The 22,854-nt window shown below is 41.0% G+C and overlaps 2 protein-coding genes across 3 annotated transcripts in view; one reads left to right on the top strand and one right to left on the bottom strand.

The window, feature by feature from the left end:
- Window positions 1–6,021: 6,021 nt before the first annotated feature.
- RPA3 (replication protein A3) lies at window positions 6,022–9,285 on the bottom strand. The gene is made up of 4 exons (NM_001266105.1): window positions 9,066–9,285; window positions 7,899–7,973; window positions 6,715–6,823; window positions 6,022–6,163 (listed from the first exon to the last, which is right to left on the bottom strand). The coding sequence occupies exons 1-4, from the start codon at window positions 9,162–9,164 to the stop codon at window positions 6,081–6,083; spliced, it is 366 nt and encodes a 121-aa protein (NP_001253034.1). The 5' UTR covers window positions 9,165–9,285; the 3' UTR covers window positions 6,022–6,080.
- A 195-nt stretch (window positions 9,286–9,480) lies between these two features.
- Window positions 9,481–22,854, top strand: part of UMAD1 (UBAP1-MVB12-associated (UMA) domain containing 1) — a 234,666-nt gene continuing 221,292 nt past the window's right edge. Inside the window, exons 1-2 of one of the 2 annotated variants that reach the window (XM_077997021.1) lie at window positions 9,481–9,567; window positions 10,250–10,427. The gene's annotated coding sequence lies outside the window, so the exon portion shown is untranslated. The remainder of the gene's footprint in view (window positions 9,568–10,249; window positions 10,428–22,854) is intronic. The other variant, XM_002803373.4, reaches the window with a different exon arrangement.

Raw genomic sequence — 22,854 nt, 5'->3', positions numbered from 1 at the left:
ATGACTTTATAAGGCAGTTTTCCCTGCTCTTGCTTGCTCTCTCTCCTGCTGCCCTGTGAAGGTGTGTGCTTCCTCTTCTGCCATGACTGTTTAAGTTTCCTGAGACCTGTCCAGCCATGTGGTACTGTGAGTCAATTAAACCTCCCTTGCTTATAAATTATCCATTCTTGGGTAGTATGATATCTTTATAGCAGTGTGAAAATGGACTCATACAGTTAATTGGTACCAGAAGTGTGGGGTACTACTATAAAGATATAGAAAATACAGAAGTGACTTTGGAACTGGGTAATGGGCAGAGGGTGAAATAGTTTGGAGGGCTCAGAAGAAGACAGAAAGATGTGGAAATGTTTAGAACTTCCTAGAGACTTGTTGAATGGTTTTAACCAAAATGCTGATAGTGATATGGACAATGAAGTCCAGGCTGAGGTGGTCTCAGATGGAGATGAGGAACTTATTGGGAACTGGAGCAAAGGTCAGTCTTACTATGCTTTAGCAAAGAGACTGGCAGCATCTTGCCGCTGCCTTAGAAATCTGTGGAACTTTGAACTTGAGAGAGATAATCTGAAATTGGAACTTATGTTTAAAAGGGAAGCAGAGCATAAGGTTTAGAAAACCTGCAACGTGACTAAGAGATAGAAAAGAAAACCCATTTTCTGGGAAGAAATTCTAGCCAGCTGCAGAAATTTGCATAAAGTAATGAGGAGCCAAATGTTAATTGCCAAAACAATGGGGAAAATGTCTCCAGGGCATATCGGAGATCTTGGTGGCAGCTCCTCCCATCACAGGCCTGGAGGCCTAAGAGGAAAAAAAATGGCTTCCTGTGCAGGGCCGGGTGCCCGCTGCTGTGTGCGGCCTCGGAACTTGGTGCCCTGCATCCCAGATTTTCCAGCTCCAGACGTGGCTAAAAAGGGCCAAGGTATAGCTTGGGCTGTTGCTTCCAAGGGTGCAAGCCCCAAGCCTTGGCAGCTTCCACATGGTGTTGGGCCTGCAGTGCACAGAATTCAAGAGTTGAGGTTTGGGAACTTCCACCTAGATTTCACAGGATGTATAGAAATATCTGGATGTCCATGCAGAAGTCTGTTGCAGGGGCAGAGCCCTCATGGAGAACCTCTGCTAGGGTGTTGCATTAGGGAAATGTGGGATTGGAGCCCCCACAAAGAGTACCCACTGGGGCACTGCCTAATGGAGCTGTGAGATGAGGGCTACTATCCTCCAGAACCCAGAATGGTAGCTCCACTGAGAGCTTGCACCCTGTGCCTGGAAAAGCCAAGGACACTCAGTGCCAGCCCATGAAGGAGCTGCAGAAGGCCATGAGAGCCCACCCCTTGCATCAGCATGCCCGTGATATGAGACATTAAGTCAAAGGAGATTATTTTGGAGGTTTAATATTTAATGACTGCCCCACTGGATTTTCGACTTGCATGGGACCTGTAGCCCCTTTGTTTTGGTCAATTTCTCCCATTTGGAACGGGAGCATTTATCCGATGCCTGTACCACCATTGTATTTACAAAGTAACTAACTTGCTTTTGATTGTACAGGCTCATAGGTGGAAGGGACTTGCACTTGCCTTATCTCAGATAAGACTTTGGACTGTGGACTTTTGAGTTAATGCTGAAATGAGTTAAGGCGTTGGGGGCTGTTGGGAGGGAAGGCATGATTGGTTTTGAAATGTGAAAAGACATGAGATTTGAGAGGGGCCAGGGGCAGAATGATATGGCTTGCTGTGTATCCCCAACCAAATCTCATCTTGAATTGTAGTACCCGTTATCTCCATTTGTCAAGGGAGAGACCAGGTGGAGGTAACTAACTGCATCATAGAGTGGTTCTCCCATTCTGTTCTCATGACAGTGAGTGAGTTCACAATGAGATCTGCTGGCTTTTTTTTTTTTTTTTTTTTAGATGGATTCTTGCTCTGTCAGTAAGCGGGATCTCAGCTTACTGTAATCTCTGCCACCTGAGTTCAAGCAATTCTCTTGCCTCAGCCTCCGGAGTAGCTGGGACTACAGACATGTACCACCATGCCAAGCTTTTTGTATTTTTTTTGTAGAGATGGGTCTTTGCCATGTTGGGCAGGCTGTTCTCGAACATCTGACCATAAATGATCCACCCACCTCGGCCTCCCAAAGTGCTGGGATTACAGGTGTGAGCCACTGTGCTCAGCTGATCTGATGGTTTTATAAGGCAGTTTTCCCTGCTCTTGCTCTGTCTCTCTCTCTCTCTGCCTTGTGAAGGTGCCTGCTTCCCCTTCCACCATGATTGTAAGTTTCCTGAGGCCTCCCCAGTCATGTGGAATTGTGAGTCAATTAAGCTTCCTTTGTTTATAAATTACCCATTCTCGGGGAGTATCTTTATAGCAGTGTGAAAATGGACTAATGCAGACTTCTTTGGCATTCAAGACAACATTGTTATTGAGACTGGCTGATATCTCTCCTCATTTTCAACTAGTCTCTGAATGGGAATACGTTCGAGAAATGAACCATTAGACAATTTCATTACTGTGTGAACCTCACAGAGCATACTTATGCAAACTTAGATGATACATCCTATTGCTCCTAGGCTACAAACCTATACAGCATGTTGTTGTACTGAAGACTTTGTGCAGTTTTAATAGAATGGTCAGTATTTGTATATTTAACTGTAGAAAAGATACAGTAAAAATATGGTATAGCCCAGGCACAGTGGCTCATGCCTGTAATCCTAGCATTTTGGGAGGCTGAGGTGGGCAGATCACTTGAGGTCAGGGGTTTGATACCAGCTTGGCCAACATGATGAAACCCCATCTCTACTAAAAATACAAAAATTAGCCAGGCTCAATGGTGGACAACTGTAATCCCAGCTACTCAGGAGGCTGAGGCAAGAGAATCTCTTGAACCTGGGAGGCAGAGTTTGCAATCAGCCAAGATCATGCCACTGTACTCCAGTCTGGGTGACAGAGCAAGGCTTCATCTCAAAAAACAAATTACAGTACAGAAGATTAAAAAATGAGTTCCAGATCAGACCGGGTAACATAGTGAGATCCCATCTCTACCAAAAAACACAAAAATTCACTGGATGTAATGGTGTGTACCTGTAGTCCTAGCTTCTTAGGAGGCTGAGGTGGGAGGCGCACTCCTGCCTGAGTAACAGAGCAAGGCCCTGTATTTAAAAGAAAAAAAAAAAAGATACACCTGTATAGGGCACTGACCATAAACTGTGCTTGCACACTGAAAGCTGCTTCCAGGTGTGAGTGAGTGGTGAGTAATGTGAGGACCTAGGACATTACTGAACCCTACTGTAGACTTTACATACTTAGGTCACATTAAATTTATAAAAATATATTTTTCTTTCTTCAATAATAAATTAACCCTCGCTTATTGTAGCTTTTTTACTTTATGCACTTTAAAATTTTTTTTAACTTTTATTTTTTGGATGGGTCTTGCTGTGTCGTGCAGGCTGAAGTACACAGCAGCATGACTGTTGCTCACTGCAGCTTCGAACTCCTGGGTTCGAGCTATCCTGCCACTGTAGCCTCCCAAGTAGCTGGGGCTATAGGCATGCACCACTACACATAGAACATAGAAAAGGTATGGTAGGCCAGGTGCAGTGGCTCATGCCTGTAATCCCGGCACTTTGGGAGGCCAAGGCAGGCAGATCACGAGGTCAAGAGATCAAGACCATCCTGGCCAACCAACATGGTGAAACCCTGTGTCTACTAAAAATATAAAAATTAGCTGGGCATAGTGACACATGCCTGTAGTCCCAGCTACGCAGGAGACTGAGGCAGAAGAATCACTTGAACCCGGGAGGCAGAGGTTGCAGTGAGCTGAGATCGTGCCACTGCACTCCAGCCCAGGCAACAGAGCAAGACTCCATCTCAAAAAAATAAGTAAATAAATAAAAAAGGTAAATTTTCTAAAAACATTTTCACTCTTTTTGAATAACACTTAGCTTAAAACACACTGTACAGCTGAACAAAAATATTTTTCTTTGTATTCTTATGAACTTTTTTCTATTTTCAAAATTAAATTTTCTTTTTACATTTTAACTATTTTGTTAAAAACTAAAACACAAGCACACATACTAGCCTAGGCCTACACTGGGTCAGGATCATCAATATCACTGTCTTCTACCTCCGTATCTTGTCCCAGTGGAAGTTCTTCAAGGGCCATAACGTGCAAGGAACTGTCATCTCCTATAAGGCCTTCTTTGGGAAGACCTCCTGAAGGACTCTCCTGAGGCTGTTTACAGTTACCTTTTTTCCTGTAAGTAGGGGTATAGTTTAAAATAACGATAAATAGTAAACACATAGCCAGTAACATGGTATTTTATCAAGTACTATGTACCATACATAATTCTATGTGTAATACTTTTATATGCAGCTTACTGTGCTGCTTGTTTACACCAGCATCACCACAAACATGTGAGTAATGCATTGTGCTAAGATGTTATCATGCCTTTGTCTTTAGGCGACAGGAATTTTTCAGTTCCATTATGATCTTATGGGACCACCATCATATATACAGTCTGTCATTGACCAAAGTCATTATACAGCGTATAACTGTACAACTGTCTTCATTTCACGTAATAGAATGTTTTACCGTAAGTGGTTATGGCAATGTCCTCAAGTAATGAGCAGAGTATTTTTGGATGACAGAAGTTGAAATTTAAGATTATACTAATTAAAACTAAATATTTTTGGTATATAGTAATCTATATGGATTTAGAATTATTTTATTTCCTTATTCAAGACAATGGGTCAAGCCATAAAACCTAACTGGCCACACAGGTCATCAGTTATTCTTTACTACCTTATTCCAAACCTGCCACATCTTCCCTGCTCACCTCCAACATGGTACTAGAGAGAAATCCCATACTAAAGATAATGACAGTTGAAAAGAAGAAAAAAAGAATAAAAAAGTCAAATGATTCCACCAACTCTTTCAATGACCATATATTCCTCGTTTGGAATTTAGTAAATGCTGTTTCAAAACCCAGGAAGGCTGGGCACGTAATCCCAACACTTTGGGAGGCTAAGGCTGTAGGATTGCTTGAGGCTAGGTGTTTGAGTCCAGCCTGGGAAACACAGTGAGACCTCATCTCTAGACAGAAATTTAGGAAAACCTAGCTGTGTGTGGTAGTGCCCACCTGTAGTATGAGCTACTCGGGAGGCTGAGCCCAGAAGTTCAAGGCTGCAGTTAGCCATGATTGCACCACTGTGTTGCAGCCTCGGCAACAGAGTGAGATCCTGTTTCTACAAAAACAAAACCAAACCAAGCCTGTAATCACAAATTACAGAAGATGTAAGATTCTGTTTGCCTTTTCTTGAGATGGAGTTTCGCTCTTGTTGCCCAGGTTGGAGTGCAATGGCGCGATCTCGGCTCACTGCAACCTCCGCCTCCTGGGTTCAAGCGATTCTCCTGTCTCAGTCTCCTGAGTAGCTGAGATTACAGGTGCCTGCGGCCACGCCTGGCTAATTTTTGCATTTTTAATAGAGATGGGGTTTCATTATATTGGTGAGGCTGGTCTAGAAATCCTGACCTTAGGTGATCCACCCGCCTCGGCTTTGCAAAGTACTGGGATTACAGGAGTAAGCTACTGCGCCCAGTCTGTTTGCCTTTTTAATGTCATCTAATTCATTTTATAAGTAGAATATCAAGGAAATAATTATCATGGTATAGTTTGGGAAAAGGTGAGTAAATCCCTAACACTGCTGGCCCAAGGTTTTATTTGGTAGGTCTAAATCTTGACCTTACAGCTATGAAATTTCAAGTTTGTGCTTGAATACATGACTAAAACAATGAAAATGAAAAGACCAATAGTATGTACCATTTTAGTTTTTATTAATAAAATAGAAACCTAAACTCAGACAACTGCTTTATTCTTGCATCTAATCTGACCATATATTGGAGTAGCAATTCTTTATAAAAGGACTTAGGTGAGAACTGTCAATATATCAGTTCCATCAAAAACTCTAGGTTGGAATATCTTAAAAAGAGTAAATTAAATGAGAAAGCACAGAAATCTCTCCCTCAAACAAGAAGGGCTTCCTTTAATAGTCTTTAATATAGCTCATTTGCAATTGTATGAAAATCCATCACGATCAATCATGTTGCACAATCCCTAAAGGATAAAACTGAGGGAACTCATGGATAATTTTCACAGCTTCATTGTAAAGTCCAAGATCTGAAAGAAACATTTAAGCAAATATTTAATCTACAGTGGAAAGTTGTAACATCAATTATTATCTAAGATATTTTTACCTATTTCCTTTTTCTCATCCTTTTGGAAGTGAATTTCTAGAAATGGAGATACGGATTATGGATTCTTGTATTTAACTGTGACGGCAAAAAAAAAAAAAAAGACATGGGAGTACCAACCATTTTGACGTTCATTATACAGGCAGTTTCTGCCTGGCAGTGTTTGGGTGTTATGCATTATTCAGTTCCTTCCATTTATATATTACAACAAAAAAACTAATACTATTTTTGTTATATTAAAAAAATTACCTTTCGACAAATATTAATTAATCTTTACTGGGTTTCTTACATATATAAGCACTACTTAGAAGCAGGTCAAAACAAAATGTACCCCCATTTTCCTTTAGGATCACAAAATTCTATAGAAATTGAAAATATAGCAGTACTAATTCTTTAGCCCAATATATATCAAATTAAAAATAAAAAGTTTTCCTGCTAATTACATAAAACCAGTCAATACTAGAATGCTTTATTTACCAAAAGGATGGTTATCTTCTTTAAACTGGACATAAGATGTACACAAGATGGTGGCCTTGGTGGTTACTTTTCCAACCACTTCCATAATTCCAGAGATTTCTTCATCAAGCTAAGGCACAGAACAAGACGTCAATTTGGTGTTACCACATTTTCAGTTGACAATTAATTTGGAAAACTGTTATACAGGTTACTAATCTTTCACTTCAAGTAACAAAGTAATTTTAAAAATTACCAATGCAAAAGTTAAAATGTAACTTGTTAACAAATGTTTGAGTACTTAACTGTCAGCATGTTAACATTCCTGTTACATTTACTAGCAGCTTCAAGTACAAAGCTACAATTCAAGTTAAAGCCGAAATCGCTATTGAAAATGTCCAGCATTTCTATAAGCAGTAATTTCCTATGAGAGGAATCTTCTATAATCTGTATTTCACAATGTGTTCTGTACACATTAACCAAACAGCATATGGATTTGTCTTCACAAAATGCCAAAACAAGTTTTAAGTATTTTAAACATAAAATGCAAAAATAAATAAGTAAAAACTGAAATATATGAACAAAAATAGAAAATAAAATAAAATTTAAAACTTTGAGGGACAGGTCGAGGCAGGAGGATTGCCTGAGACCAAGAGTTCAAGACCAGCCTGAGCAACATAGGAAGACTCCATCTCTACGAAAAACAAAACAAAACAAAAATTAGCCAGGCATGGTTGAGCATGCCTGTAGTCTCAGCTACTGGGGAGGCTGAGATGGGAGCAACTTGATCTCGGGAGGCTAAGGCTGCAGTGAGCCACGACGGTGGCACTGCATTCCACCCAGGGCAACAGAGTGAGACCCTGTCTCAAAACAAAAAACAAAAACAAAACAAAAAACCTCTTGAGGAAGAAAAAAACAATTTAAATTTTTCTTATGTGATTTTATGGTCTTTCATAAGGAATGAGAATTGTTATCCAGCATTTATGGGATATTTTCAAAAATCATGAAGCCCAAAAAATCATTGGTTAAAAATGTAAAAGGAAATATAATGAGAGAATAGTACAAGAATTTAATTTTTGAGCCAGGGACGTTTTACCAGCTCATCCTTTTTAAATTCATTCCAAAAAATTAGACACATTGGCAACAAACCAAATCCATATGAAGAATTAACTATAATATATATGAGACTTATTAATATTTAAACATACGGGTTCCATCAACTCGATGGTTCCATTTTTTCCTTCTCCATCTGAAAGAATAAACATTTTTCCAGTGGGATGAATCTAAAAACGAAACATAAGATTAAAATCTCACTGAAACAACAAAAAAGTTTGACAAACGATGAGTACATTGATCCTTAATTGAGCACAAATCAACTGTTTTTTGAACAGTTTATTCGTTCTATTCATTCAGTTTATTCAACTTATTAGTTCAAATTATAATCTTATGTTACCAAATGTCTTCATGGAACACAGTTAATTTTGAATCTCAGATAAACAAGGATTTTTTTTTGGTAGTGTATAAGTAGGTTCTGTATTTGCTAAATATGGCAACCCTATTCTAATAACAAATCAAAGGAAGCCCACCCTATCGAAAAGTGAAAGCTGCTGGCACTCATGATTTAGACAGCACATATCCCATGGAGGGTATGTTTTAAAAATCAGGCATGATGAAGTAAAAGGAGAACTGGTTGCTAGAATATCTGTGTCTACTCCTGGGAAGCAGCTGTAAAGAGCGCTGTCAGATCGCGTTTGAATGCCACCTTTGCCACTTGCTGAGTTTCTGAGCATTTTAGTCAACCACCTACCACTCATACTCAGTTTCCCTACTTGGGAAGTCAAAGCAACACTCATTTAAGGAAAAGGATGTGTGGATGAAATGAGCTACTAAATAAGTCTTTATATAATAGTTTTCTTTTCCTCAGCTTTTCAGGTCACTGATTCCAAGACTTTGGGCCTGTTTCTCGCCTGTAGAATGAGGGAACTTCACTTTAATAGTGGGGTTAGATAACTCACTACTACGGGACCCAAAGCGGACAATCAAGGCATGTTTTACAGAGAAGCGATTACGAGGAAACGAGGTTTGCAAAAAAGCACGGCCAGAACGGAGGCGACGGGCACTGGAATTTAGAACGCAGAGCATCTGAAAACACCTTGTTTCCGTGTCATAAAAGAGGCACCAAAATGGGGCTACAACGGCTAAAGAATTTCCAAGAAGTCTCCTTTTGCAAAATAAAGGATTCGGGAGCGCAGTGATCTGAGGCTTTCCGTCCTTTTTCATCCGCCGTTATCCACTTAGAATCCGCCACCCAGGCGGTCATGGGGTCCCTCCCTCCAGCTACGGACAGGGGAGCCCATGACTGCGAACCCGCATACCTTTTCCAGCCTCCCTACGAAGCAGACAGGCTTGTCGATGAACTGAGCTAGCATGCCGACGTTGATGCGCGACCTCGGTAACTCCATCATGTCCACCATGATTATGGTCCAAGACTGCAGCTGGCGGGAAACCCACGAACTACTGAAACTGTGCGCCCCGCGGGTGTCTATGGGGCAGATTTCCCGGCACCAATCAGCGAAGACTAGCGCTCCAGCTTCGCCAATTAAATGCGCGGAAAACTAAATCGCAATCGCGCTGTCACTGAAAGGGGTGGAGAAGGGGCGGGATGCGTCCGGAAGTGGAGATTGGCTGCTTAGTGACGCACGGCGTCCTGGAAGTTGCCTGACACAGGGCGAGAGGCAGTGGAGGCGGGGCTTGGATAGGGGCGGAACTCGAGGCTACCCTTCTGCGATCACTGGATTCTCGGCGGTGACTTGACCCCGGAAGTGGGGTGTGGAGCTCCGGTGCCGGTGCGGCGGCGGACTGCGGCGCGAGCCTCAGGTACCTCTTCTCGCGGGAGGCGCCGCAGCCTTACTATTTCCCCATTCTTCCCGCGGACAGAGTCAAAAGAGCTAGGCGGGATTTCGGTACCAGCTGCTGCCGCGGTGCTGTGGGTGCTGCGTACCAGCTGTTACTGTTGCCTCGCCTTCCCTCTTGCCGGTTCTGCGTGGGAGGCGCGGGAGTTTTGCTGAATAATATGTGGTGTGGCGTCGGGGTTTTGATACCAGCCCCCTTGGAGATGGGGAGAGGGGTCATCAGTGATCTTGATCACTTTCTTCAGGCTTTTGCCACTTGTTGGCTGAGGGTCGATTTACTCCTTTCGCTGCGTCACTCTACTTTCTCCAGTTTCTCCACCTGTAAGAAGAGAGAGTGACTCGATTACTTCTAAGACGTTTTTTAGCCCAACCTGGCCACACTGCGGAGGTGCCGGTTCTCTCACCCCGCTACCTCCTCCGCGTTGGCAGCCAATAGAAGCAATTAAGGATGGGTAACGGAGAAGGACTACTGGCCACTACCAGAGGAGACAAGCTTAAATCGTTGTTAGACCCCGAGTTAGTGTTCCCCGAGCTAGGGTTCCCCCTTCTGAGGCGTATTTTCCCCATCCGCAAAACGAAGGGTTAGGCGGAATGATTTGCAAGGTACCGGTTGACCCTAACTTTTGGCGGTATGTTTGACTCAACAGTTTAAACCCCCTCAGCAGTCTTTCTACTCTGGAGGGCGATCTGGAGGTCTGGAAGATAACCGATTCCTGGGAGATTGGGGGTAGTCTCCAATCTGTCCCTGGCTCATCTTGAGACCCGAAGCCGGCGGCCTTGCCAGGAATATTCTAGAGTGAATACGCATAAAAATACCTTCAAACGGTACTGTGGAAATGGGACAGAAGTTTTAATTGGGTATTATAACTTTGTGGAAACTGAGTGTGAATTTGCCCAAAGCTACAGAATTGTCATCGTTCAAATTCCCTTAAGCAAAAAAGATCCGATTTGAGACTTGACGTGGCAATTTAAGATTGGAATCTCATGTACGATAATTAAATGATAGTCTCCCTTAGTGTTTACTTAGCACTTAATAGGTTTGCCTTAGTTTTACTAACAGGAGTTTAAAGGATTTCATTAAACAGATGTAGAATGTGTGTCAGTGGTGTATAAAAAAGTTGTGGTTGTATTGGTACAAGTCAATAAAGTCCATTTTGTATTAAAGCTTTAAGTCTTTTGTACTTTAGCATTGTTTTGCAAAGCAAGTTGATGTGCATTATATAGGGGAGAGTACACACATGAATGTCTTTCATAGCATTTTTTTTTTGAGGCAAGATCTTGCTCTGTCACCCAGACTGGAGTGCAGTGGCATGCTCATAGCTCACTGTAGCCTTTAACTCCTAGGCTTAAGCGATCCTCTCACCTCAGCCTGCAAGTAGCTGGGACTATAAGCACATACCACCACACCCAGCTAATAAATAAATATATATATATTTATTTTTGTACAGATGAGGCCTCGCCATGTTGACCAGGCTTATCTCAAACTCCTGGGCTCAAGCGATCCCTCCCTCCCCTCTCTCTCTCCCAAAGTACTGGAATTACAGGTGTGAACCTTGGTACGCACCCTGTAATAGCGATTTTTTTTTTTTAAAGAGCAGTCCTGAGAGTACCAGATGTTAATGTCATTGTTTACTTGCAGTGAAAACGACCACTTTTAAGCAAAGGCTTTCTTTTAAAACAGGGAGATGAGCAAGAAGATAATTTTAAAAAGCTTTTTTGCATATTTTTGAGTCACTTAAAATATTATGAAATATATGATGTACAGAGAAAAGTATAGCTAGCCGATTTGCATAGTTTTGAGAGAAATGAAATGAATCCATGGGGCCTGTCATTCAGCTGAAGAAATGGAACTTTACCACTTACCAGCAAATTTTACCAGTTTGCACTTCCCCAGTTAAGCCCTCCTTGCTACAGCCTTAAGTAAACACTATCTTGAAATTTGTGTTAAGCTTCCTAAGCCTTTCTACATAGTTTTATTACACATGCAGGCATTTCTAAATGGCATGTTGTTTTACTATTGCCAATCTTTGACTTTATATAAATAGAAACGTATATATCTTCTGACTTGTTTCTTTTGTTTGTTTTTGAGATTCATCTATATTGACGAATGTATATAGAGCATATTTTTATTTTGTTACAGGTAGGCATGAACGGGGCAGTAGTGGGCTGACCCCCAACCCACTAGAAATGTCGGGTGATGGTTTGGCAATTATCGAATTTGCTTCTCTAAAAATGACAATTCGGCAGCGCCAGGGAGAGGCCATTTCCTGATGGTCCATATCTGTTATCAAAATGTTAATTTAATGTAGACCCGAGGGAGAAACAGCTTCCTGGGCATGCATATTAAGAGACAAAGATGGTAAAGTATGAAAGTATGATCTTCCAGGTACACTCCACCGGAAAAAGGAAGAAAGCCTCAGATGGGCATGCGTGTAACTTCCTAAAAACACTTCCCGAGGCTAAGGAGGGCTCTGAGCCTGCGGGCAGCCTATTCTAAGGGAAGAATCATGGGAAAGAGACAAGCTTATAAAAGTCCTAGCATCAGGCCCGGTGCAGTGGCTCACAGCTGTAATCCCAGCACTTTGGGCGGCCGAGGCGGGTGGATCACCTCAGATCATAAGTTCAAGACCAACCTGGTCAACATGGTGAAACCCTGTCTCTACTAAATACACAAAAAATTAGCCAGACGTGGTGGTGGGCGCCTGTAGTCCCAGCTACTGCGGAGGCCGAGGCAGGAGAATGGCGTGAACCCGGGAGGCGGAACTTGCAGGGAGCCGAGATCACGCCACTGCACTCTAGCCTGGGCCGCAGAGCGAGACTCCGTCTCAAAAAAAAAAAAAAAAAAAAAGTCAGGATCAACTGTTAAGTGGGATACTTGACCTTCTCTCTTTAACCTTCACATTCCTGCGTATGTTTCTAACAAGCACACCTTTTTTTCTTTCCTGTTTTAATGCCTTTTTAAGTAAACTTCCATTCCTGCTCTGGAACTTGCCAGAGTCTCTTTTTCTGCTTTATGCCCCTCAGTCAAATTTTTCTTCTGAGGAGGCAAGGACTGAAGTTGCTACTGACCCGTAAGGATAGGCTACCGGTAAGTTGGGGTAACTTGGATCTCTGCCACTAGAATTAAAAAAATGATTTCCCCAAATGGTGGTACCAGTTTACCCTCTTACCTGGAGTATAAGAGAGTTACAGTTATTGTATATTCTTGGCAACCCTTGAAGTTTTTTCCCCCAATTTGATGGATATGAAATTTTTTTTGTCATGACCCTAATTTGCATTCCCTGATTACTGATAAGGTTGAACATCTTTTCAGATTTTTTTTTTTTTTTTTTTTTTTTTTTTTTTTGAGACGGAGTCTTGCTCTGTCGCCCAGGCTGGAGTGCAGTGGCCGGATCTCAGCTCACTGCAAGCTCCGCCTCCCGGGTTCATGCCATTCTCCAGCCTCAGCCTCCCGAGTAGCTGGGACTACAGGCGCCCGCCGCCTCGCCCGGCTAGTTTTTTGTATTTCTTAATAGAGACGGGGTTTCACCATGTTAGCCAGGATGGTCTCGATCTCCTGACCTCGTGATCCGCCCGTCTCGGCCTCCCAAAGTGCTGGGATTACAGGCTTGAGCCACCGCGCCCGGCCAGATTTTTATTGGCTATTTATGTTTGTCTTTTATTCCTTGATTTTTCTTTTTCTTACTGACTTTTAACAGCTTTGTATGAGTGGGATATTATAATGGTACAAGTGTTGTCCGTTTTTGACCTGTCTTTCCATTTCCTTCCTTCATTCTGTCCTTTTTTTTTTTTTTTTTTTTAAGTAGAAAGACCTCTTTTAATATAGTTAAACCTTTTCCCCCTTAAGTTTAATGTAGGAGAAAAGTCCATTAAAATCTCACTTACGAATTCTTTCATACATACTCTTAAAGGTATTCTATTTTTCCTAAAATTTTTAGAGTTTTGCCTTTCATATTTAATAGTCCGTCATCTAGAATTCACTTTTCATGTATTTTGTCAGATAGGTTTCCAATCTCTTTGTTTTGTTTTAATTTCAATTGTCCTAATGTGATTTGACTGTATCACCTTTTTGCCACTGACCTTCACTTGTCACCTTAAGTTTACAGATATGTGTGGCGTCAATTCTGTTCTATGGATCTATTTTTCTATCCGTGAACCACAACCTATTTTCTTTAATAGTGTAGCCTTATGATAACTTTTGATATCTGGGCCTGTGTTCCCAGGAATGTCTTGGTTATTTTTATCTCTTTGCTGTTCCATATAGAATGTAGCTTACGAATTTCCATGAAAAACTGTGTTGGAATTTGGATCAAAATTGCATTGAATCCTTGGATGTATTTCAGGAAAAGTAACAGCTGAATGTCAACTCTTACTATTCTTGAGCCATTTTGGTTCCTTAAAATCTTTCCCAAAAGTCTCATACTTTTCTACATAAAAATTTTGACTTTTAGCTTAGATTTATTCCTAGATACCTTTTTTTGTTGTTATTATGAATGGTATCATTTTTTAAATTAAAGATTTTAACTGATTGTTTTAGTATATAGAAATGCCATTTTAAGAATTTTCTATCAGTTTTTTTGGAATTTTCTATTCATATTTGAATAATTACAGTTTTGTTTCTTAAGCATTCTTACATATTTTATGTATTTTTCTTACCTTTTGCCTAGGATAGAGCCTTCAGTACCATTTTGAATAGAAAGTGTTTAAGTCAAGATGGAGTCTGGCTGCATAAACAAAAGTATCTTTAATGCACAAATGCTTATTCTTACATGTGAAAGAAGTCCACAGCTGTGCAACTTAGTACTTATGTGGTATTGCCACTGAGACTCAGGGCCCCAGGTTCTTTCTGTCTTTCTGTACTTCTACGTTCAATATCTAGTTCCATATTTATGGTTACCTCATAGGCCAGGTAAGTGATGGAGATTCAGCTATCAAGTAAATCCACATTTCATGTGGCAGAGAAGTGGACAGGCAAGAGTATACCTCCATGAGATTCAGCTTCCTTTAAGGAGCATTTCACGAAGTCCTTCCCAACTTGAATTTCTGTTTATTAGGTTAAGGAATTTTCCTTCTATTCCTAGTTTGATAAGCGTTTTAATTGAATGGTTATGGAATTTGGTCAAATGCATTTTTTTTGCCTTAATTGAGATGATTGAAATGAGTATGTATTTTTCAGTGTTTGAACCAAGCTCATATTCCTGGAAGTTTGATTATGATATATTGTCTTTTATTATATATTCCTGAATTTGATTTGCTGTTGTGTTTGTTTAGGATTTTTTTTAATCCATGTTCATGAGTGAGATTGGTCTGTAATTTTCCTTTTTTGTATATTCCTTGTCAAAATTTGACATTATGGTTATGAGACAGGAGAATTCCCTGGACCCCTTTGTGGGGCTTGCAACCAGAGTGTGACTTGTTTGCTGCCATGAACTCAAATCCCTTACGGGAGGGGGAGTATGCAGGTGAGCAGGTGCAGGAGCTGGGGTGAGTGATTTTGGCCTCCGGCCCCACAGCAGTGTCTAGGGACGTTACAGTGCTCTTTTAGCCCTGCCGTCTGGGAATGGCTTAAGTGTTAAATAGCTCAGTGGAGTCAGTGTGACAGCCTTTTTGGGTTTCCGCACCCAGTGCATCCTGAATTCTTGTCTATCGTCCAGGAGAAATCAGGTCACATGGACTTGAAAGACGGTGAATGTGGGCATTTTATTGAGTGATGGAGGTGGCTTTCAGTGGGATGGTGATATGGTTTGGCTGTGTCCCCACTCAAATCTCATCCTGAATTGTAGCTCCCATAATTCAAGTGTTACAGGAGGGACTCGATGAGAAAGAACTGAATCATGGGGACAGTTTCCCCCATACTGTTCTTACGGTAGTGCGTAAGTCTCATGAGATCTAATGGTTTTATAAGGGGAAACCCCTTTCACTTGATTTTTTTTTTTTTTTATTCTCTCTTGTCTAACACCATGTAAGACGTACCTTTGGCTTTCTGCCATGATTGTGAGGCCTCCCCAGCCACGTGGAACTGTGAGTCCATTAAACCCCTTTTTCTTTGTAAATTACCTTGTAAATTACCCTGTCTCGGGTATGTCTTTACCAGCAGTATGAAAATGAACTAATATAGATGAGGAGCTGGAGAGGGGAAGGAGTGGGAAGATGATCTTCCCCTGGAGTTCGGTTGTCCCATGACCAATCTCTTTCCTGACCATCCCCAGCCAAACTCCCCTCGACACTCAGATGCTTCCCCTCTTCTCTCCTCTGCTGCGCCATTCTGCTGCTCTGCCACCCTTCTGCTCGTGGAGCCTGGGGTTTGGGGTTTATATGGGCACAGAAGAGGGGAACATAGTGGGCCAAAAGGCAACATTTGGGTGCAAAAACAGCCTGTTCACATTTAGGGCTGTGGAGCCCTCGCCAGGGACCCCACCCTTCTGCCGCCTGTCCATATCAGTTATACTAGTTTTGTGAAATTAGTGTGGAGTGTTTCTTTTATTTATTCTCCAACATTGTATATAAAACTGAAATTATCTATCGAGTGTTTGGTAGTGTTCAGCTATAAAACCTTTTAGATCTGCTATAGTTATCTTTGACTAGAGCTTTAGACATTTCCCACAAGTTTTTATAAGTAGATGTACATTAAGTTCTAAGTATTTTCTAGTTTCCAGCATATTTCTTTTTTGACCCATGCATTATTTTTGTTTCAAAATATATAGGTTTTATTAAAGTTATTTTGATAATTCCCAATGAAATTGCATTATAATCTGAGGGTATCGTTGGTCTGATTCTTTGAAATTATATGAGACTAATTCTTTGAAATTATGTGAGGCTTGCTTTAAGGCTTATTAGGAACATGGACAATTTTTCATGTGTGCTTGGCAAAAAAATGTATTTTCCAGGTGTTGGATCCAGTGTGTAAATTGCAGTGTTCACATAATTCTGTTATCTTTTTGTCTGCTTGTCTCAATCATTGATAAATATATGACATAGCCTATAGATGGTAGCATTGTCAAATGTCTCCTTGAAGCCCTGATAACTTTTGCTATATAGATACATTTCTTTAAGAGACAGGGTCTTAGTCTGTTGCTGAGGCTGGGGTGCAGTGGCGTGATTGTGGTGCACTGCAGCCTTGAACTCCTGAGCTCAAGTGATCTCTCCTCAGCCTCCCAAGTAGCTAGGACTACAGGCACGTGCCATCACACCCAGCTAATTAAAAAAAAAAAAATCTTTCTTTTGTAGAGACGGGTTCTTTCTTGGTTGCCCAGGTTGGTCCTTAACTGCTAGGCTCAAGCAGGCCTCCCTCTCCGGCCTCCCAGAGTGCTAGGACTACAGGTATGAGTCACTGTGCCTGGCCTGGCTTTAAAGTTTTTGTTGTTGTTGTTTGCTACTATTATAGACGTGCCAGCTGTCTTTCGGTTAGAATTTATTTGTTTTATCTTTTTCCATCCTATATCTCACCTAGGGGAGACAAGACCCATGGGCTTGTATGTTCATTTTCTCATTTCTTTTGTGGCTTAGCTGACAGCTGGCCTGGCAGGTCTCAGCTGAAAGTAAAAACAGGCTGATACCAGCCAGTGGGCTCCAGTGACCCCTTTCTTCTTAAAGAAGTCACTTCCTTCTAAATCAGGAGATTTCCATTAGGACATAATTGCCTAGATGTATGGGGAATGGATTCCTTTCTAAGAGAGCACTAGTGTTTGACAGATCATGAGTGATTTGCTATTTCTCTGCTTAAGTTTTCTCCAGTAAACCTTAGACTTTATACTTATGTGGCCCTTCTGTTATTTGTGTTTGTGTTGGCCTGACAGCTTTAACTTTTTTTGTATTCTTATGTTTTAGGTTTATCTGTCTTGTAAATAGTGCATATAGCTGGAGATTTGTTTTTTCTGTCTTTTGTCCATTTATATTTATTGTGGCTACTTATGTATTATGATTTGTCTTAGTCTATGTAGTGTTGCTATTACAGAATACCCCAGACTGGGTAATTTATAAAGAAAATAAAATTGGCAGGGGAACTGGCTCACTCCTGTAATCCCAGGAATTTGCGAGGCCGAGGCGGGTAGATCCTTTGAATTCAGGAGTTAGAGACCAGCCTGGGCAACATGGTGAAACCCCATCTCTCCAAAAAATACAAAAATTAGCTGGGCACGGTGGCGTGTGTGCCTGTGGTCCTAGCTACTTGGGAGGCTGAGGTGGGAGGATGGCTTGAGTTCAGGAGGTGGAGGTTGCAGTGAGCTAAGATCGTGTCACTGTGCTCTAGCCTGGGTGACAGAGTGAGACCCTGTCTCCAAAAACAACGGAAAAAAAAGGCTGGGCGCCGTGGCTCACATGTGTAATCCCAGCACTTTGGGAGGCCGAGGTGGGTGGATCACCTGAGGTCAGGAGTTCGAGACCAGCCTGGCCAACATGGTGAAACCCCGTCTCTTCTAAAAGTATAAAAATTAGCCAGGCTTGGTGGCAGGTGCCTGTAATCCCAGCTACTCAGGAGGCTGAGGCAGGAGAATCACTTGAACCCAGGAAGTGGAGGTTGCGGCGAGCTGAGATTGCGCCACTGCACTCTAGCCCGGGTAACAAGAGCAAGACTCTATCTCAAAAAAAAAGAGGAAAGAAAAAGAAAAGAAAAGGATGTCTTATAGTTCTGGAGGCTTGGATGTCCAAGGTCCAGGGGTCCACATCTGGCAAGGGCTTGTTATGAGGTAGACAGAAAGGCAAGAGACCATGAGAGAAATGTAAGGGAAGGGGACTAAATTAATTCTTTTTTTCAGGAACCCACTTCCCCAGTAACTAAACCACTCTAGCAATAATGGCATTAATCCATTTATGAGGGCAGAGCTCTCATAACCTGGTTACCTTTTATAGGTCCCAGCTCTCAACACTGTTGCATTGGCAATTAAGTTTTCAACACATGAACTTTGGGGAACATTTTCAAACCATAGCAGGATTAATTTCCATGTAATTTTTTGCTTCCTATGTGTTCTGTTTTGTTGTTATTTTTTCCTTTCTTGCCTTTTTTTGCATTGATTTTTTTGGTTACTTTTTTCTTCTTTATCGGTCTGTGTTAATTTGAATGTTATACATCATATATTTTTGGGAGGGGGGCCACCAAATTTTAACCTGCTGCCATGGTCCGAAAGTTTGTCTCTCCCCCCACCCAATTCATATGCTGAAATCCTAACCCCAAGGTGATGGCATATAGTAGTAGGAGGTAGGACCTTTGAGAGGGCACATGAATTGGGTTCATGCCCTTATGGTGAAAAGATGGTTGTCTGTGAACCAGAAAGTGGGCATTCATCAGACACCGAATATACTGGAGCTTTGATCTTACACTTTCCAGCCTCCAGGACTGTGGGAAGTAAATTTCTGTTTATAAGTTACCTAATTTATGGTATTTTGTTATAGCAGCATGGACAGACTAAGAAGCACGCATATTACTCTTAAAGTCGAAAGTTACTTTGGGTCAAGACAGAACCTGTAACTCCATTTACCTTTTCTCAATTTTTATGCTGTTGTCTAGAGATTTAGTTCTGTTTTGATTTCTTGTAATCCCATAATTTACATTCTTGTAACTCTGCCTAGACATTATTATTGCTTTATGCAGTTAATATGCTTGAAATTACCCATATATTTATCATTTTCTTTACTTAATATTTATTTTTACAGCTTCATCAGTTCATGTTTGTGTTTTTCTGAGTGTTTATTTCATTTGAGTTCTCAAAGCATAGTTTTATTATCTTTTTGTGGTATAGAATTCTAAAAGGACAGTTAATTTCTCCCAAAACTACTGAAATGATAATATTTTACTCTTGTAATGTCTGCTTTGTTTTACATTATGATTTTGCTGTAGGCTTTTCATGTCTCGTTATTTGCTTGATCCTCAGTTGTAAGAGGATGGTAGTGATGGCTGCACAACAATGTGAATGTACCTAATGCCACTAAACTGTACACTTAAAAATTGTTTAAATGATAAATTTTATGTAATATGTTTGTTACCACAATTAATAAGTCAAACAAAGTTTAAGCTGGTTAAAGTGGCAGCGTTACTTGTATGAAAAGCACCTTGATTTATTAATCCAGCCATTCTGCATCCTGAACCCAGAATGGTCCGCCTGAAATATCAAACTGATAACTCTCCATCCAGTGATTTCCTCCAGCATCACTATTAAGTCCAAACTCCGTGGCATGGCATATAAGAAAGACATTCCAGGTTCTGGCCTTGACTTACCTTTACCTTTAATGCTGTCCCTCCCCAATACTTTATTATAACCTCACTGAGATCTTGGTTAATGTATAGTCAGATTTGTTATACTCAGCAACTAGCAGAATCCCCATATTGGCTTTCTTAAAAGAGCATTTGTGGTACAAAAAGCCAGGTGCATGACTTTTGAGCAATCCCTCTGTAACCAAATAGAAAGCCGAAAGCAATACCAGAGCACGTTTTTTCTGGTAATATAGCAAATCAGACATTCAGAGAAATCACTCCCTGTGCAGTCCATCTAAAAATGTTGGATTAAGTGTTTTTAAAAATATACGGCTAAATCAATACAAGATTTTAAAAATTACCTAGAAACCAGAAAGGACAAGGATCTTCAAATCCACAAGAGTATATGTTAGTACTGGAGCTAATGTTGTTGAAACGGGAGAGTTCCCTGAACCTCCTTGCAGGACGTGGGACAAGGGCAGGTGTGGCTTGTCTCTTTGGCTGGGGTTTGGGGTTTATAAGGGTACAGGATGGAGGGTGTGGCAGGCCAAAAGGCAGCATTTGGGTACGGAAACAGGAATACCTGTTCCCATTTAGGGCTGTGGGTTTTCAGGCTTGAGGGTGGGGCCTTTGTCAGGGAACTGCCCTCTTCTATCTAGTATTTTCCTGCCTCCTGTCCATATTATTTTCCCTATGGCCATTGCTTTGGGTACGTATTTTCCCGTCCTCATGTTGATCTCATTCTGGTGATCTCTCACTGAAGGAGAGACTGTCAGATTACTTTAGTCTCTCTCACTTAACTTTTTATTGCTGGCAGCTTCTTGTTTCTGAGTCTAGTCCTGAAAGTCAGATGGATGTACACATTCCTGGTTCACTCAATTCCCAGTGGCTAACAGGCACTCATCATATGTGAGTCTGCTGGGTGGAAATTGGATCTTCCGAGACTCAGACTTTAAAAATTAAGGTCTGTGAGTGAGTTGAAGAATTAGGAGCAGTTTACAGTTCTTTGAACTTGAAATTCAACCTTCTTTCTTTGCTCTGCTTAGAGTTTTTCCTGTCTGGTACCCTGTTTTACAGAGTCCTCCTTGGGCAGTTACACACCATTCAAACCATTGCCCTCCTGACTCCTCCCTCCCTCCCCTTTTCCCTATCAAGAGCTGTGATCTCCGAATGGAAGTGGAAGACGATCTTGTCAGAAGGAAGGGAGGAAATCTAGTCCTGTAATACTTTGGGGTCTCCATTAAGTGGGATGTCTGGCAGTCTTTTTTTCTGGTAGATATAGCTCTTGTATTTTAGAATTAAGCTCAGGCAGTGGGGATGGACAAAGTATTTTCCACATCTTCTTTGTGGTTCATGCTCCTGTTATTCCTCGTTTGCTCACTTAGCCATTTATTCATTCCTTTGATAGGATTTCCGAGTACAGAAATACACTCTTGGTCGATTGTACTTCTTGGTCAATACCCATTGGTGATGCAGTTCATGGAAGTTTGACTCAGACTTTGGGATATGGTCTCTCATTTTGAGTTGATAGAGCTATTGCCAATTTTTTTTAGTGTGTTTCTTTACGTACATTTTGTTGTAAAACAGCTGGCTCTCTTGTTTACTCAGCAATCTGAAGCAAGTCATTAGACAGCTAGCAGTACTTTTTGACTAGACTAGAATGTGAGTAACATTTTGCATGTTGAGGCATGGTTGATGCTGGTTTTATACAGGACTTAGCACTTTGCTTTGTGCCCATTGACATTGTGAGAGGTGGTAGAGAAATAGGATAAAGAGGCAGGAAGTAGATTGGTTAATTCCTTGAATTTGGAGAAAGTGCCTCATCTAATTTTGTTTGTCTAGGGCCTACCACAGTGCCTGTCCAATTTTGGGCCCTCAAAAGATGTTGGTTGAATGAATTAAATAGTGAACAAACAAATGACTGAGTGTTAGAAGAAGTTTGTTCTTAAATGGGGAGGAAGTAATAAGCCTTCTGATGATGCGGTTAGGCTACATTGAAAGTCAAATAATTTTTAGTTGGCAGTTTAGGGAGTGATTCTTTTTGGATGTTGAATGTGATGCTTCCTATTTTGTGTAAACATTAAAATGAGCGAGCAAATAGAGTACTTTTAAAGACCCACACTGAATAATGTTTTATTTATTTTTAAATTTATTCTTGGTCCCCAGTGCTCTAGACAGTTGAAAAGGTGTGACCTCACATCCCATGACTTAATTCTCCCTTAGGACATTATTTAGATGTGTTTGTCTCACCTAAGATATTTGTTTTATGTAGGGAGATGCTTTTTGTTAGAGTTGTCTGAAGTCTTTTGCAAGGTGTATTTTCATATTCAAAATGCAACACCAAATGAAGTTGCTTCAGAAATTCTTCTTGTACGGTAGTGTTATTTACACCCAAATCAAAATAGTTTGTTTGTGGCAGTTATGTAGTTGTGTTTGTGACTTTCCTAAAACATATAAATGTGTCATTGTGTCATTAATTTAGATGACTCAGGATAACACTAAAGGCTGTACATTGCCTTCTTTGTCAGTGATTGAGACCCAAATGATAAATTCTTAGTGCAGTTTGTTTCTAAGCTCTCAAAAAAGCAGTCACCTTATATTCTAAACCTTAGCTTCTAAGGATGCTAGTTAGCATCCTTCTTTAGGAAAAAAACTATGGTTTTCACATGTATAGCATTAAAAAAAAAACTGCTTGAAATTAAGATGTTTTCTGACTGAAGTGAATGACACATTAGGTGATCATACCCATTTACAGAGGAGTTACTACACATTTTTATTCTTCACTGTCATTGTTCACACTGAAGAAAAGGGCAGTATTCTGAGAGTTCCCAGGTGAAGTCTGACACTCCCAGACCTAGGGGAATGTCTTTAACCTAGAGAGTGCTGCTGAGTGGTTAATGTTGAAAAAGAAGTCCCTTTCTTGTAATGTCTTGATTCTCAACCAAGGGCAGTTTTGTCCCCTAAGAGACATTCGGCAATGTCTGCAGGCATTTTTGGTTGTCACAGCTGGGGGATAGGAAGGCACTTAGTGGGTTAAAGCCAGGGATGCTGCTAAACATGATACAG

Source organism: Macaca mulatta, chromosome 3 (genome assembly GCF_049350105.2).
Source record: "Macaca mulatta isolate MMU2019108-1 chromosome 3, T2T-MMU8v2.0, whole genome shotgun sequence".
Taxonomy (NCBI): domain Eukaryota; kingdom Metazoa; phylum Chordata; class Mammalia; order Primates; family Cercopithecidae; genus Macaca; species Macaca mulatta.
Note: the sequence above shows the minus strand (reverse complement) of the source record. Positions and strands in the feature narration are given on the sequence as shown.

Bases quoted from the DNA above. Each gene is read 5' to 3' on its own strand.
- RPA3 (NM_001266105.1), bottom strand. From the start codon at position 9,164: ATGGTGGACATGATGGAGTTACCGAGGTCGCGCATCAACGTCGGCATG. The intron at 7,974-9,065 runs GTATGCGGGTTC...TTTCGTTTTTAG, and splicing joins TCGTAGGGAGGCTGGAAAAG to ATTCATCCCACTGGAAAAAT. The intron at 6,164-6,714 runs GTAAATAAAGCA...TGTTTCTTTCAG, and splicing joins AGAAGATAACCATCCTTTTG to ATCTTGGACTTTACAATGAA.